Source organism: Phodopus roborovskii, unplaced genomic scaffold (assembly GCF_943737965.1).
Source record: "Phodopus roborovskii unplaced genomic scaffold, PHOROB, whole genome shotgun sequence".
Classification (NCBI taxonomy): domain Eukaryota; kingdom Metazoa; phylum Chordata; class Mammalia; order Rodentia; family Cricetidae; genus Phodopus; species Phodopus roborovskii.
In genome coordinates, this window is record NW_026125474.1 from 39,625 (window position 1) to 57,146 (window position 17,522).

Here is a 17,522-nt window from a genome sequence, read left to right on the forward strand (position 1 = left end):
TGTTTCCTGACTCATTTTTGTGCTTCATATCCTATACTAGATAGAAGTTCATCCTGTATACCTCATCTTCAGCGTCTGCTACCATATGGGAATCAGAGCAATGGTACAAATTGACCATAGTCATTATGAGTTCATTCTCATTTCTTCCTTTATTGCGTTATGTTTAAATTCTAGCTTTAATAGTTCCACTTTCTGGATGATGATACCTCTACCCTGCACCTTAATCCCCAGTGCCTTTTACAGCTATGAAAGAGTAGTCAGTTCCATTTTTTTTTTGTACCAATGTACTCCTAATCATGAGAAGGGTTATTTCTGTCAGGCTCCTATGTAGGCTGCTTTACTCTCCAAGAACCTTCAGCATGCATGAGGAAGAAATTTACTGCTCTCTTCAGTGGGACAATCCACCCTCAGAGGACTCTCAGAAATGTCTGTCTGCTAGCAAATGTTCAGGTAATAAATTCAAAATGCTTAATAGAAAACTAGATATATTTTTTGTTCTGTTGGTGTTCCGTGATGAACCCAAGGTGTTTCTTATAATCCGAGGTAACCTCTTTATAGTATTCTAGCATGATTGACATAGTCACTGGCATGGATGAATAAGTAAAGGCGAAAAAGGGCACTGGGCTCGGGAAATATGATATATTCTCTCTCCCAAATTTGTAAAAAGGTCAAATAAATTATACAATTTTAATTATTTTAGTTTTTGCATAAAATGCTCAGCAAATTATCTGACAAACACTAAGAAATCAAGGAAAAAGTTGAAAAACTTGATTATGCTGAAGCAACTATGGTTTCATTATTTTATCCCTATTTCTACATCTTACAGTAATTTTTATTTTTATAACTTTACAGCACAAAATATTTTCAAATAGATAAGCGTTTATTCATTTCTAATCATTTCTTTGATGATTCATCAACTAGATGTCACAAGTAATAGCATACAATCAATAGTTGGGTGAGCTGTAAAAGTGTTTTATTATATTTTCCCAAGTAATTACATGGTTTTGTCTTTAGTACCAACTTGTTACAAATTCACTAATTGAGGCTGACTTTCACATGGCAGATCTCCACTGCCTTCAGAATCTCTTTTGTCACATACAGGGCCATTTTAAGGTTCCAGGGATGACCCACAGTCATCACAGGCAAGGCATTATCTGGCCTATCACAATATGTGAAGATACATTTTATTTTTCTTTGATTAGTGTGGATAACTTAGTAAGCCACATCACTCACTTTTCACTTTTAGTTGGAAATTTCTGTTCATTTTCTAAATTGCTTATTAAAATTAAATAGTTTAGTGAATCACGTTCAAGAGATTCTGAAAACAGATAAGAGAGTCTCGATGTTAAGAATTTAGGGTTGCCTAGGTGGCGTTATTGAGATTATTGAAAAAAAAATAGGTATATAGATAGGTAAGTACATAGATAGATGTAATCGCTTATTAAACTTTTGACATTGTATATTAGGGTCACAGAGATATAGTATAAAGTTTATTGAATTTGGTATTTTCCAGGTCAGATACATCCCAAGCTAAAAGTTTAATTTGAGAGAATTTAAGCAAAGATTCCTCTCCTCCTGTTAGAGTTTGAAATCTTCGTATTTCTCTGGTAGGAAGGGCCACTCCTTCCATGCATCCCAACATCTTTGACGGCTAAGTCTTGTCACTGTTCTGATCCTACGTTTAGGAACATGGTGCGCTGTGACGGCGATTTCCTGTGTGCTCTGTGTGGGATTATTAGCAACATCCATTTTCTTGGGCATCAAGTGTAAGTAAAACAGCGTATCTTCAAAATGACCTGTTTACATAAATGGGTGATGAATTGTTTATAGCTGTATTATTATGTAAAAAGTCCATATGTGTAAATGGGTGAAGATCAATTAAGAACTATTTAAGTGCCCATAAATCTGATAAAGGTACTTTGATTTATATTAAGAGGAAGTTCACAAAGTGAGACAGAAGAATCTGGTAAAATTAATCACCTAAAAGAATGTAATAAATTAATTTTAAAAATGGTCTGGAACCACTAGTAAGGATGTAGAGATGTTGTTATGTTGTTTCTCATTAAAGCAGAAGAGCAACATGGTAAATAAAGGACTCAGAGACAGATGTTGGGTTCGGGCTTCAAGCTGAAGATTAGAAAAGCAAAGCAGCTGGCCACTACTAGCTTTTACCTCTATTGATATTCAGACCAAAGGGGCGATCTTCAAACTATTCTGGACTTCACTGCTCCCCAGATTCGCTCAGACAGCCAGGCTCTATTCAACATAGCTAGAGACTAACTCTCAGACTGAATGCCAGTTCTGAGTCCCTGCTCCTGTCTTATATACCTCCCTAGTGCTGGGATTAAAGGCGTGTGAATTTTTAGGACTAGATCAATTTGATAGTCAGTGTGGCCTTAAACTAACAGAGATCAATCTACCTCTTAACCCTGAGTCCTGGGATTAAAGGTGTGTATCACCACTGCTTGACTTCTATAGCTTCAGCATGAGTTTGCTTTCTAAATTGTCTGGCAAGCTTTAATAAATCACAAATAACATGTCACCACACAGAAGGTAAATGAACTATAGAGACATATAGTTTTCTAAAAATAATATGAAAATTAGATCATATATGCATATGTACTCTGTATATGTGTACACAGGGCTTCAACAAATATAGCCTGAATGTTAACCAGGACTGCTTTAGTGGTCATTTGCAAGGTGTATAGACTTACAATTTTCCCCTTTTGCATTTCTGGTTATAGCAAAAATATTTCCAGAGAGATCAATTTTCCTTGTGTCTTTTCTGTTCATTTTCATTTTTCAAACTCATCATTTAGGTACAATGTGTAGCATCATATAACCTTGTTTGGAAGAGTTAGAAGTATTTTGTTTCATTTCCTCAGGAAATGGAATTGTTCTGTCCTTATTGCTAACTTTTTTGCAAAATAATTACAATTCAAACACCAATAAAGATCAAGCATTTGCTTCCTATGTAGGATGAAACTCCAAGGAGAAGTCTCATTTCCCTTTCTCCTGTCTTATTATCATCTGATGCAGCCCATGCCACCCCGAGCTTAATAGGCAAAGCAGAAATGACTTGAAATCCAGTTTGCCCAGTAAAGTTCATCAGAATATTAAAATTATATATCAGCTTTCTAAAAAGAAGATTATTATATTTCAATCCCTATATGTACCAGTTTATTAATATAATAGAACAAGGAATGTTGGCTTTTTACTCCTAACACTAGGTAGTGCCCAAATCAAGAAAAGGAAAAAGGGAAGGGGAGAAATCCATTCTCTAAATAAGTGCAGAGTTCTTAGATCTAACATCTCATGGGTTATTAATAAAAGTAACAGCTGATGAGATGCACCTACTTCAGCATAAAAAAAGTGGCTGAACACATAAGGCAGAAGAGGGAAGTACTTGCGAACCAGATACCCAATGAAATAGTTGTACCTAGAGTCAGTAAAACTTTCAGAACCCCAAAAGACACCAAGCCATTCAGAGATAAAAAGGAAGAATGACATGACAACATATTTCTCCATAGAATTTAAGAATATAAAGCAAGCATAAAAACAGGGTTCAATATTATTAGCCATTAGGAAAAGCAAGCTAAAACCACAGTGAGACACACTACACACACCAGAAAGCAGAAACTACAAACCAGCGACATCACATGTTTGATGGGTCTCAGAAGCTCTAGCAGGACTGTACAGAGATACAGCTCTCAGAAGTACGGGGCAGTGGTGCTATCAGTGTTGATATCCTAGTTGTGATACTAAACTTCAGTTTTCAAGATAGTACCATGGGGTAGAAATTGGGCTAAGAGCTGACGGAATCTGTGGCTTCTTCTAGCTACATATGAAGCTTCGACTATATCAAAACAAAATTCATTATCTCGATTGCAGAGATGACTTATTACATGAATGTAGGCATGAAAATGAAGCCGATTCTATCATTCAATCGTAGAGATGTGAGGCAGCCTATTCGGTCTTTTATCTAGAATATGCGACCTAAAATAAAAAATGGCAGTGTGTCAAAAAAAAAAAAAAAAAGACTAAAAAATAAAATTCAGCTATGTAAATAAATCAAGCCAAATGTCAAACTATGAAGTGGTCATAGTAGCCTATAGCTTACCAAAATCAACCCTTGAAGCATGTGATATGCCAGCAAATATCTCTAGGCACAGGGCTGGTTGTTAACAGAGACTCACAGTACCAAAAACAACAGGCCTTAACATTTTAGTTTATTGAGAATTTTAAAAGAAATTTAGTTTTTTACATGATAAGAATACAACATAATGACACAGAAGTAAAGATATCGCTAGTAAAACCTCTTATTAGAAGGATCCTGGATAGAGCTAGGAGTAATGACCTAGGCCTGTATTCTTAGCAAATGGGAGGAGGAGAAAAGGGAGGAACAGAAGTGTAAGGTTATCCTTGGCTACATGATGAATCTGAGGCCAACATGGGGTAATGAGATGCTGTTGCAAGACAAAACAGAAAAAGGAAAAGGGGTGTTGTCTAGGGCCAGAGAGCAGGTACATTTCCCTGGCTCTCTTTTCACTATTTCACGACTTTCTGTTGGCTCAGGAATCACTGGTTTTTGCCCAGGATACGATGGTGTCAAGGAGCCCCAGAGTCTTTCTTGGAGATTTTTATGTTTTGCTGATCATAAAGACAGAATTTTGCTGAGACTAGGCAACCTGCCTCAGCATAAAGCCTCTCTCCTAAATTAGGGTCTCATTAAAACCAAGGGCAAATCATCTATCATGCTGTCATCACTAATCAATGCTGACAAGTTAGTCATATTCTGCTCCCCAAATTCTCAGACCCATAGTTACAAGCTGCACCATTAACCAGCTGGCATCGTGTCTTGTCTGAAGGTCATCGCCATGTGAATTTGAGATGCACTGCTCAGCTTGATTCCAGGCTTGATAAGTTAGTTATCACAGCACAAAAAAAGCAAAGCAAAGTACAGGAAAAGCAGCCAATGAGGCTTTGGTGTTTACAAAGGCTATAATCACACATTTCACAGACAAGAAAATACATCCAACTGTTTACATCTGTGAAGACAATTTTAATGTCAAACAGACAGCTGGAAATGCAGATAACTTTGAAACACTGAAAAACGGCATACATTTATAGAGGGTAACTTAGAAATACTGAATAATATTTAAATGTTCACAAACGTTTGATCTAGCAACTCATCTTAAAAATAGTTTACAAATGTGTAAAATGAGGCAAGACTGAGCTTTCCTTTATGTGTGTGGACTGCATGTGTGCTTCTGTCTGTCTGTGTGTGTGTGTGTGTGTGTGTGTGTGTGTGTGTGTGTGATTTGTAATACTTGATCCTTGAATAATTTTAATCTTAAACAAAAACCCAAAGCCAGGCAAATCATGCCCCCATCCTCACTGATAGTTTTCTTTGATCCTTGTTAGGGGATTACTTTATTGTAAAATGTCAGTGTTTTATGAGGAATGTACACCATTGTCACAGTCTTCCAGGTGTCCTCTCTTGCAATGAATCAGCAGGAAAGACTCATTCAACAGGACAGACAATTGATCAACCTCACACAGTGGCAGAGAAACTACACCCTGCAGATGAAAAACTGCCAAACCTTGCAACAAAGACCTCCCCGTTCAGGTAATTAATAAAGGATCGGTATGGTTCTGCATTGATTGTCATATAGGCTAGGGTAGCCAGAACTCATCATGGCTGGTTTCCAACTTGTGGTGACTCTCTTCCTTCAGCCTCCTAAGTGCTAGGATCCCAGTCATGAGGCATCATGCCCAGCTAAGAATAGGTGATCTCAGTGGAGACCCAAATGCATACAGTATCTATGCAAAAGAAACAATTTTGTGTAGCCTGTTCTTTATGGATTCCTAGGGTCTGGACTGAGTGCCGAGACAGATGTGAAAGGTGGAAAATAGTGATGACATGGAAAAAGAAGAGGTCCTTTCCCAGGAATCTGGTTATAACTCTCATCCACAGGGAAACGAGATTCCCAAGCCATTAACTACCACCTTTCTCCTTTCAGCTGGAAACCTGTAATTTTCTAGGAACTAGATAGAAATCTTAAAGGGAAAGGACGGGAACTGAACTCCTGTGCAGCCTTAGTGTCCTGGGTTTTACCTTATCAGATTGTAATTCCACCCAAGGCGTCCCCAGAGCTACCTGATGTTTTCACATAGCAAAATGCAAGGATTTCTTACAAACAGTTTGCGCTGTAATCCTAGAGCCAGCAGAACTGCACACAGGCCTAATGAGAAGGCAATTGCTGGTGGCTCTCTTTGAGGAGCCCACACCCATACTTGGGTCTTAGTTTCGACAGCTTAACCTTAGGGAAAGTGCTTTTGGGTGGCTTTTACTTTTTTCTCAGTGCTTTTCTTTAGCCTAACCCTCATGCTTATTTTAGTCTGTGTTAAAATATCTTTCATAATCTCCTCTGTCTCAAACTGTCCTTTTCTGTGCCCCACAAATCCCAGTTTTTCCAGAGTTCCTGTCTCTGAAAGATTATCTGAATGCTTTAGGTTGCTGAGAGTCACAGCCCTGAGCTTTCTTTGGCCCTCTGCAGCTGCCAAGAATGATGTAACTTTTGTTGCTCTACAGTTGGTTCAGCTTCATCTACATCTCCTTAAAAGTTCAGCTACAAATCTTACAGCAAGATCAAGTGGAATGTGTGTGATCCCTAAGCTTGGCTTTAAAAATCAACAATGTGTTTCACTCAGACACTCAAATCGAGGCCTATTTTCAATTCTAGCTTCAAATGTCCCAAATGTCTGCTTTAGACTCAATTATAGATAGCTAAGCATAAAAATTTGCTGTTGTAAAGACTGGCTTTTAGAATTCAGCAACTGAAGGCTACGGGGGTGGGGTGGGGGAGGGGGGAGGTTGAATAGATGGTGAGCTAATCATTCAATGGACTTTTTATCTGAGGGAGTAAAACTTAATTTTTGGGGCCAGTGCCAAAAGAACACACACACACACACACACACACACACACACACTCACATCTTCAGGATCTCTCTATTGTTTTATTTCTTTCATCTTTTCTGATGTATCCCTCCTATCTCTCTCCTGATGTCTTCCTTCCATCTAACTTTATTTTTTCCCCTTATGGATTATCTACCCCAGCAAAATCTTTCAAGTAATGTAAAGATTGCAATGTGGTTACATTCTACTTTTCAAGTTAATGATTACAATATATACAAATAAAAAAACAGCAAGGTTCTCATTTTCCTTACACGATTAAGCATTTTACATATTACAGGTAAAAAATATTTTGAAGGGCCCACATACATTCATCTAAGCAACTTACTCGATTAATGAAGTGTAAGCAAGCAAGTATTTTCCTCCTATAGTTCTTACACTTCCTGGCTGCATGACATCTCCCATCATTATGCAGTTACAAAAAAAAAAAATCAATCATTTTATTATTTATCTCAAAAGGTAGTCTTATAAAAATCTTTAAACTACCACAAATTTAAATCTTTATGTATAAAAATCAGTCATCTTTAAATCCTCAGGGTGTATACCCACTCATCAACAGTTTTTTAAATTAAATCATATCATAAAGCTGAGGGCAGCAATGGGTACAAGGAATTAATCATCCTCTTTGATCAACCAACCCATCCTAACAAGAAAGCAATAGCCAGGCTGCCATCGTTTTCATTTCTTGACCTCAATGAGTCCCTGGCTCATTAAAAGTGAGCCTTTCTAAACTTTAAATTTTTCCCCAAGATTTTCTATTTCAACCCATTAACAAAAGTGCATTAACCTACCCATACTAATAATTCTACGTATCTACATTTTTTCTAAGTGTGGTGATTGAATCATTAATCTGTTCTAATAGCAATGCTTGGAAAAGTCAATCACTATTACTTTAAGTACCAGTAACACTGCACAGTGAGTGGCTAGAAGCCTTCTTAAAGTTTTTACAAAATGGGAGATTATGAGCTATGCTTAATAACAACAGCATGAGGTCCTCAGGACATGTAGTCCTTAGGGCTCTGTCTCTCCAACACTTCCCGCTCCGCTCCCCAGCAGTGTCCCGTGAGTTCCAAGTGTTTTCTGTTCCTCTTGCAGGGCTCCTGGGGGAAAATTGACTTTGAAAATCAGAGTATCATAAAACTATTATAACATGAAAGGCTCACTTCTAAAAATTTATAGCGCTAATTCACTTTTATCTCATGACTATTTTAAGCCTAAAAATTTTATTACCACCTGTTAAATAGTTCATGGTGACTTAATAATTATTTAGGAAGTTAAATTGCTGCTAGAAGGTACCATTTGAATTTTGAATTAATGTGAAAAAAAAACTATCATTGTTTTCTTTAGAAAACAAGATTTGCTTTTTAAGTGTATGCATGCGTGTGGGAAAGTATCTGTGTGGGGTATGAACAAGTGAGTGCAATGCCAGAGGAGGCCAAAGCATCAGATCCCCTGCAGCTGGATTTACACATAGCTGGGAGCCATCTACCTTAGGTGTTGGGAACCTAAATTGGATCCTTTGCAAGAACGGTACGTGTTTTGAAGTGCCGAGTCACCACTACAGTCTTCATAGTTCCTTCTAATTGGACATTTAATTCAAAGAATTGTTGGCAGAGTCACCCAGTGTCAGGAGTGTTCTTAAATATATCAGGTTATTATAAGCATGAGTCAGTCCCTGCTCTGAACCATCAACACTGACTACAATGATAACCTAGTTTGGAGATCTGCTAATCCATCTTGTTCTCCAACTTTCCAAGCACCATTTCAACGCTAACAACCCCCATCCCACCCCTTCCCCCCACCCTGCCCATGGCTATCATAGCACTCAGCATGCTGATTAGCACTGATTCCAACACACAGGCTACTGAAAAGCCACAAAGGACTCAATATTCCATCTTGGAAACCACGTGTGAAGGGTTTCTCACCTCACATGAGTGCTACTCTCTAATAACCAGACTTCCATGTCACCCTTTATAAGATTCTGCTAGAACCTCTCACCAAATCTATGCTGCTTAGTTCCTCTGTGTGCAGGTCACTGGTTATCTTTTGTGAGTGTATTGTTTATAACACATGTTCCTTATACAACACATTGAATATTGAAGCCTAGGTTTTAGTTATAGTGAAGCCCTAAGACATGCTTCTTTATATGCCCTGTACACACCTACTTGTTTCCAAACCACACTTTTCATATATTAACTGATTTCTCTCTTGTACATGAAATTTTTTCTTTCTTAAGTCTCAGAATTAAAACATCAACTCAAGGCTTACTTCTCGTCCTGGCCAATGGCTCAGTGGTGGAAAATAGACCAGTTTAGATGAAGTTATCTCCACGCTGATCTTTAACTGAAACTAATTATCAGAGAGCTATTTCAGGTATAAATTATATAACTGATGTTGTGCCCAGCCTCAGAGAAGCTGGCTTGGTTGGTGTTGCATCATGAGCTTCATTTGGTTATCTTGAGGGAGTCAGTTTTCCAGTTTCATGCACTGACAATTAAGGAAATGTTTGTGTTTTGAAGGTAGTAACTGCAGCCCTTGTCCACACAACTGGATTCAGCATGGAAAAAGTTGTTACTATTTCTTTCAACTCTGGAAAATGTGGAACGACAGTAAGGAGAATTGTTTAAAGGAGGGCGCCAGTCTCCTTCAAATAGACAGCAAAGAGGAAATGGTAAAGACTCTTCTATGATCTGTGTCATTCTGCAAACACCATGCTATGCATTAAAATGAAGTACAGATTCTCATAAGATAGGATTCCTTAATTTTCCATAGCAGTGGTATATTTGCAATATCCAAAAGTAAAGAGACAATGTAGAGATTCATATAGTTTACTTTCCCTTCAGTTAGAGAAGTGAAAACGAGTTTGGTTTTCCAGAAGTTGAGGAATACAGGTATTTTATGCACAGACAGTGTGTACATATACATCCCAGCTGTAGATTTTTTTTAAATGCATTATGTTCAGTGCTACAGGGAACAGAATAATCATAATTCTCAGAGAGAAACAGAAGTATGAAAACTGAAGTCCCACTCTGCATGTGATGACTCATGCATGTAATTCCAGTACATGGAAGGGTGAGACGGGAGGAGTTCGAGTTTAAGGCCTGTGTATCAACTATGACTCAAAAACAACAAAAGTTACAAGGAAAAAAAACCTGAAGTGATGTCATGAAAAGAACTGGCTTGTAAGATTGAGCACTGGATAAGTGAAATGTTAAGCTTATTAGCCTATCTTACTAGGATCTTGATAAATAAGCAATGCAATGTCTGCTGAAGCCATTCCACCCTTAAATAGAATATCTGACGTAGAATTCTCAGATGTTTCTCATCCTAATAAAAATGTTCAATAGCTGAAGTTCAGTTTTTTAAGAACAATGGGAAGTGTTAAAAAAAATACACAGTAAATAAAGAAGATTTAAACTACATTACAATTATATAAAAATAATTACCCTCTCCAAAAATTTGATGACAAAATAAAACACACTTCATCTAACAAAATGTGTTCACAGTGAGTTGGGGCTGGAATCTCCAAAGCTGCACGCTAAGGGAGAAATTGACTCACATGGTGAACGAAGGAAGTGAAATTTTTACTTTTGATTATAAAGGGTTAATATTAAGACTTGCTTTGCTTTGACACATACTATCTGCCAGACTCAGAATCTATGAAAACTTGAATTCCAGATGCACATATTTTCATGGTATTTAACACACCATATTGACTATACAACAGAAGAATTGTGTTTGTGTGTGTGTGTGTGTTCCCACTTCACTTTAATATCTACTATTTTTTCCCCCAACACTCAAGTTCTCATTGATTTCTGGTTTGGCAAAAATCGTGCTTTATATTGCACAGTAATTTGGGATTTGTATTTACTTTTCTGAATTTATAGTTTGTGTCTTGTTTTTTTTTTTAATAGGATTTTATGATCCCCAGCCTGTGGAATCTCAAAGAAAAGGAGTACTGGGTGGGAGTGTATCAAGATGAACTCAGCCGATCTTGGTTCTGGCTAGATGGTTCCTCTCCTCTCTCTCTGACTTGTAAGTGTATGAAGGAGACATGACAGGGAAACTAGGAATGTGAAGAAGTTTTAAATGTTTACTTTGTACCTTGTATTTCTTCTAGAAGGCACAGAATCATGACACTTTAAGAGGATACTGATTAGAATTATAACTGATATACTTAAGACTTGGCTTTGTTGTTTCTATTGATGAGATGAAACACTGAAAATACCATAACCAAAAAGCAAAGTTGGGGAGGAAAGAATTACTTTAGCTTACACTTCCGTATCACTGTTCGTCATGGAAGGAAATCAGGACAGGAACACAAACAGGGCAGGGACCTAGAGGAAGGAGCTGATGCAGAAGTCATGAGGGGTGCTGCTTACTGGCTTGCTCCTCATGGCTTGCTCAGCCTGCTTTCTTATGGAATCCAGGACCACCAGCCCAGAAATGACACCATCCACAATAGACTAAACCTCCACCATCAATTCCTAACTAAGAAATGCCTTACATTTCTTGCCTACAACTGGACCTTATGGAGATATTTTCTTTATCAATATTCTGTCCTCTCAGATGACTTTAGCATTTGTGTCAAGTTGACATAAAACTATTCAACACAGCTTCTAAATCTTATCCATCAGTTCCCCCTATCACCATCTTCTAGAAAATTCTTGTCATAATTCAAGTGCCTAAATGAGTAATCAAGTGTTAAGAACATTCGTTATATAACAATGCTGAGAGAGCCTTCTGGTCAAGAGACTATAATGACTACTGAGCAATTTCTATATTGAACTTTCCAGATGGTAATGGAGATTGGTAGACATAATCAGGTGCCTTAGTATTTTGAGAACTGAGTCAAGAGAACCACACTAGCTAGAACCTACCTTTATGTAAATGGCTTGGGTTTCTTTATAAGCTGTTTGTTCAAATTATATCAATGCATTTTTATTAAAACTGAATAGCTGTTATTTGAAGGAAGATAAAACCACCATAAAAGAATGCCACATCCAAGCAAATTAAAAATAAATCCAACAGTATCTCTGGAGTATTTCCTTGTCAAATACCAGTGTTACCTTCAAATGTAAACTCTAACCTGGGAATCTAACTTGCTTTTTCAGATTGCCAACAACACAGAAACAGTTATCTGCCAGCCAGATCTGTGGATACATCAAAGACAAATCCCTCTTCTCAGATAACTGCAGCAGATGGAAATATTTTATTTGTGAGAAAAATGCACTTGGATCCTGCATCTGAAAGATACAGCCCAGAGCCATCTCCGTTGCACGAAGGTTTGGGAGAGAGAGGTCAAACAGCAAATGATGTGTGGACCAATAAGGCAAAATTGCTTTTAAATTTGTCTTGGCAATACTCTTGAATGTTTTGCAGATTTCAACTGACCTTGTCCTATAGTATACCAAGAAGAAAATTGATTTAGGACTACAGAAGACCTAGCTCATTGAGAACAAAGAAGAGAAAATCATTTCCTGATTGTTTGGAAGTCCAAAGTGACTATCCATATGACAAAGAAATCTAGTCATCATTGGCAGAGTTTGTACAGTAATTCCTGATTTTTTAAAAAAATAAACTTACCACTATACTTAACAACTGATAGATTTTTCTTCAGCTCAGCTTCCAGGAATTATATATTGTATGCTCACACCTAGAAAGAAGGCAGAATGATTTCCAAACTGTAGTGTTACCACCAGCCATTTCTGGGGTCCCTTGGCGCTAGATAGAAATGAGCAGGATGGGGGACCTCAGAGGTAATTCCTCTGAGGGCCAAGGCCTAGGGGTGGACCTAACAGATATAAAGGCCTGAGGTTCCTAACCCTTGGAGCTTGGGGTCTATTACTCTAGGATCTGCCTGTGCAGGCTGGAGGCTTATTTCTCTGGGATTTAATTACCCATGGCCTCAGCTCTTGACAGCTTTTGAAGTCCTTGACCTTCAGCAGAAGCAGCAGATAGCAGTCAGTGGCAGCAGGCTGCTCTCACTGGTGTTACGGTTCTTGGATGGCTGTTCCCTGAGCCCATTGTTTATCTTCTCTGCTGTCTATACTCAGCCTTGCTTTTCTGCCTTTTCTCCTGTAATCTGGATGTCCACATTCCTCTGTGTCTCTCTGCTTCCGCTTGCTATCCTTTCTGCCATGGCCACTTTCCAGAATTCTTCAGCTGTTCCCATGTCCATCTCTACTGCTCTAGTGATGGTGACAGCTGTCACCATCACAGCAGTAGCCGCTTCTGCCTTTGCTACCACCTTGTGCTTCTGCAACTTCCCTTGTGTTGCCAGCTCAGCCCACTCTTCTAATGATAAAGAGCAAAGGAGGAAAGAAAGGACCATTCAGGGAGTCTTTTACTGGCCCTAGTGTTGCAAGATCAGGAGTGTCAGAGGAGGGGGTCTGCCGGCTGACTCTAAAACTAAACCAAACAACTCAATTAACAGACAAGAAGAGGGTGTGATGGTCTGTGTCAGTCATGCAGCCCCTCAAGGGCTGTGTGTGCACAATTCACAGTGCATACACTTCTTGACACATCCACGGGCCTCCCCTCAGGCCCACAGGTTGGAAGTGCTCCCTCTCTGGCCAGAGTGTGAATAGCTGCAGGATAGACCTGGCCATCTGCAGTTTGCCAAGGAGTATTACTTTCCACAGGCTGTTCCAGCTATGGGTGCAGTCACAACTGGACCCTGTCTTAAGCCATGAGGTAGTGGTTCCCTTCAGTAGCGGGTGTGTCCTCAGAGTAAAGTGCCCAGAGTGCTGGACTGCCATCAGGACAGTCTGGTCAGTTGTTTGTAAAGAGGCTGCTTGGCTGATAGCTTGAATCATTCACAGGCATTAAGAGCCTGTTTACAATAAAGACTTAATGAAACCCAATATATTACAATTCTAATAGCACTTAACCATGCCTATAAAAAATTAACATTTAACAAAGTTTAACTCATGCCTTAGAGATGTAGAGTCATTGACTCCATCTGATCTGTCTCAGAAGGGATGAAGGCTTCTTTATATGTAGAGTTGGACTGTGCTTTTCAGGCTGCAGAGTTCTATTGGGAAAGGAACCCTTAGAACATCAGTGTCAGCATATCCTGCATTATAGGCGGGACCATCCATCTCACCACTCACCAATCAAATAGTCTGCAAGGCCAAGATTAACAACCTAGTGGTTTCAACTGCTGGTCTTCGTGTCTCAACTTCCCCACTACAAAAATCACAGTATGATTCACTTCAAAATACTGCTTAAACAAACTAGGCTCCCTGAACGTGGGTGTCACTTGGACAGTCTATGGGGCTGCTGGCAGTGGAACCAGTATTTATCCCTACTGCATGAACTGGCTTTTTGGAACCCATTCCCTATGGAGGGGAGACTTTCTCAGCCTAGATACACGGGAGAGGGCCTTGGTCCTGCCCAAAATGATGTAACAGACTTTGATGATCCCACATGGGAGGCCTCACCCTCGCTGATGAGTGGGTGGGGGTAGGTGGGATGGGGAGATTATGGGGGGAGTTGGAAGACTGGAGGGAGGGGGTACTTGGTGGGATTGGTATGTAAAATAAGGTTGTTTTTAATAGTAAAAAGTTAATAAAAATATTGCTTAAAATGCAACCCTAATGTTATATACAAACTAAAGAAAATGATGTTTTATGTAGGAAAGTTGGAAGGAAAATACTTGCCATCTAATCTACAGGAAGGAAAGATTTTATTATTGTTGTTATCATATTCCTGTCTGCCATGTGCAATCTCTAAACCTTAATGCACAGTAAGCTCTCAATAAATAGCTGCTAAATTCAATGTGATCGAATTTAGTCTTCCATTCTGACAAGAAGATGCTGAGAGGTACAAGATTTCATCCTTTCCTTCTTATTAAAGTGACATAACTTAGATAAATAATTTTTTTAAAAACCTGATTTACCAAGGCAGCAGAAATTATTAAATTGAAACTAAGCATTCTTTAGCCTGAAGTTCATTTCTTAGTGGCTACGCTCCTGTAGCAAGAAGATGATTATGTCTTTGTCTTGTTTTTGTTTATTTACCTTGACATGACATTTAAAGTCTGCCCCCCCCACACACACACAGGGAGGAAATAGAAATTTCTCTAGTCTTCTGCTGACCCTGGGAGAATAAATACCCAGAGACCTTGGAAGTTGTAGGTTGTTTGGTTTTCACAGCTGGCAGCTGGTAGCTAAATATACTAATCTGGAAAACAGAGAAACAATGGTGATTTTTAATAGTAAAGACTGTTTGTCTCTGAGATTCTTCAAAGGCTTGTCATCGAGCTATGTTTAGAAAAAGGATGGGAAGCATTGATGATTCTTCTCAAAAAAAAAAAAAAGTACAAGGAAATCATATGCAAACATCCTCTGGCTGATGTTATCCAGCGTGTATATATACGGTGCTGGATTTACAAGCCAGAGATTTATCTACAGTGCAGCTGTTATAAGAGTCTGCAATACCCCAGGCAGTCATGCTGCACCTACCAGATGCAAGGGTTCGGAAAATTCTCAGTACAGGTTGCTAGTGATCCAGGATCCTTGTCCTTTTTTATGGTAACTAGCCATAAGAGGATCAATTTCATGTCCCAATCCTACCAATGATGAATTAGGTATTTTTAATCCATTTCACCTCCCAAACTTATTAAAAAGAGAAAATGATAATTACTCTGCAATTGGAAACAGGTTCTGCTACATAGTATTGCACACTAAATGCACCAACTAAATACTGAAATAATAATATTGGTACAGTAATAAATCTGTTGTTAGAGTCTAAAGATCTATTCATACAGTCAGTTTTGTGTATCTTAACTCACCCAGTAGTCTTTGTGTGTCTTTGAAAAACTGCACTTGACTTCCAAACATGAAGGCTGGCCCCAGGACAACCACTCAGCTCTTGTACCTAGTCTGTAATCTGTTTGTATTCTCCAAGTAAAAGCTGGAGAATTACCATTACCCTTCTCAAACTTCCTGCTGTCACCAGGCCCCTGACCTGTTTCCTGCTGATAAGTCCTGAGAGTGTTCAATATCCTCAGGAAAAGAAATAGCTCATTGTGTACCCGAGGGACCTCAGTCTATGGGAAAAGCCATGTCTCCTGTTTGACTCTTCCTGCACTTTCTTCACAATTACCTACATAGTAAGAGACTAGAAAACTGTCTTCTCATCCTGAAAAAGCCAGTACATGTGGTTTCCATTTTTGATTTTCAGCAAACCTTATCTCAAAATTAATTTTGATTCTCATGTCTTAAATATTTGAGGAGGTGATATTGTACCATAGCCCCCCCCCACACACACACTTTCTCATTTTTTGGAATGTTTGTTTATGTCGTTATCAGTATTATCAGGTTTGGATACAGAAAGGAGGACTAAGGGCAAGAATGAAGAATAAGATCAAGAAAGGAACTGTAAAAAATAGAATTTTTCTCTTTTCAACTGAAATGACACTTTACTTGTTATCTCAGATTGTAAATGAGAATGCTATTCACCCTCTAGATAGTTAGACTCTTCCAATCAATGGTAGTTAGAGAGACCGATGTCTTCCCTCTGGGAGCCCAGAATGCCAGGAGTAAGAACTTTAATAAGAGCTGTGATCTTTGTTTACAATTAAGTACATTTTCGACTTTCTCTTGCTGACTAGTTCCTTGTGCAGTAGGTTTATACAACAATTGCTTAATGATGACCTTGATCTTTATTTCTTATTTTGTAGGTTATTGTATGAATTGCTTTAACTGAGCAGGGAAAACAGTTACCATTTTGTAAATTATGAGAAATATTTGAGAATATTTTTTCATCTTTAATGACTACAGATGCATTTGTTCCCCATATTTATATAAGAGTCATTAAACTATTTTAAATATGCTCTATATTTCCCTTGCATTTTCTATTGCAACCTACATTATGAGACTAATTTCACACTTCATTTTTAAGTAACATTGTAGAGAAATTTAAAATATTTCCACTGTTTAATCATCTATATGAAGTGATGTGATTTTCTTAATAAATAAATCAAACCAAGAGAGACCTAAACCCCTCACGTTTTAAAATCACAAGTACATTTCTGTTTGCTTGACACAGTAAACTTGCATAGAATTCATTCATTATTGAAAAAATCCCCTAGGTAGTTAGAAGGAAATCTAAAGGAAAACTTAAGCAGTCTGCCAGTAGCGTTTAGATAAGCAACCATTATCAAATTAAGTTCTATGAAAATACAGAATTGTTCTCATCACAAAAGGGCTAACTGAATGTAATTTCACAATGAAGTAGACGTTTCCTAGATTTTGCTGTTGAAAACTAAGTGTGTGAAGTCTGATACTGGTACTGTCAAACCCGTAATGCTGGTTCATCTATAACCAGTGAAGCCAGCTGACACAGTGCTATTCGCAATGACCCCTGGTGTGGCTTTGAATGTCATCATGCAGTGAAACTCATGTCTAGCCAAGAGTCTCTTTCTCCTCCAACGCCTGTTTAGAAATCATGTGGTCTACCACACCTCGGTTACTCAAAACACCAACTTCAATGTCATGATTTTGCCACAATCATTTCACTTTAAGAATATCATAAGTCC

General features: G+C 38.4%; 1 protein-coding gene across 1 annotated transcript; it reads left to right on the forward strand.

Annotated features, from left to right (window-relative positions):
- The first annotated feature begins 359 nt into the window (after positions 1-359).
- LOC127215551 (C-type lectin domain family 9 member A-like) lies at positions 360-12,534 on the forward strand. Its single transcript, XM_051175956.1, has 7 exons — positions 360-450; positions 1,686-1,766; positions 5,483-5,629; positions 9,496-9,647; positions 10,891-11,011; positions 12,040-12,053; positions 12,107-12,534. The coding sequence occupies exons 1-7, from the start codon at positions 360-362 to the stop codon at positions 12,224-12,226; spliced, it is 726 nt and encodes a 241-aa protein (XP_051031913.1). The 3' UTR covers positions 12,227-12,534.
- The last annotated feature ends 4,988 nt before the right edge of the window (positions 12,535-17,522 follow it).

Excerpts from the sequence above, each read along its gene's own strand:
- LOC127215551 (XM_051175956.1), top strand. The coding sequence starts at position 360 with ATGCATGAGGAAGAAATTTACTGCTCTCTTCAGTGGGACAATCCACCC. Across the intron at positions 451-1,685 it reads GTCTGCTAGCAAATGTTCAG|GAACATGGTGCGCTGTGACG; the intron begins GTAATAAATTCA and ends TCCTACGTTTAG. Across the intron at positions 1,767-5,482 it reads CATTTTCTTGGGCATCAAGT|TCTTCCAGGTGTCCTCTCTT; the intron begins GTAAGTAAAACA and ends CCATTGTCACAG.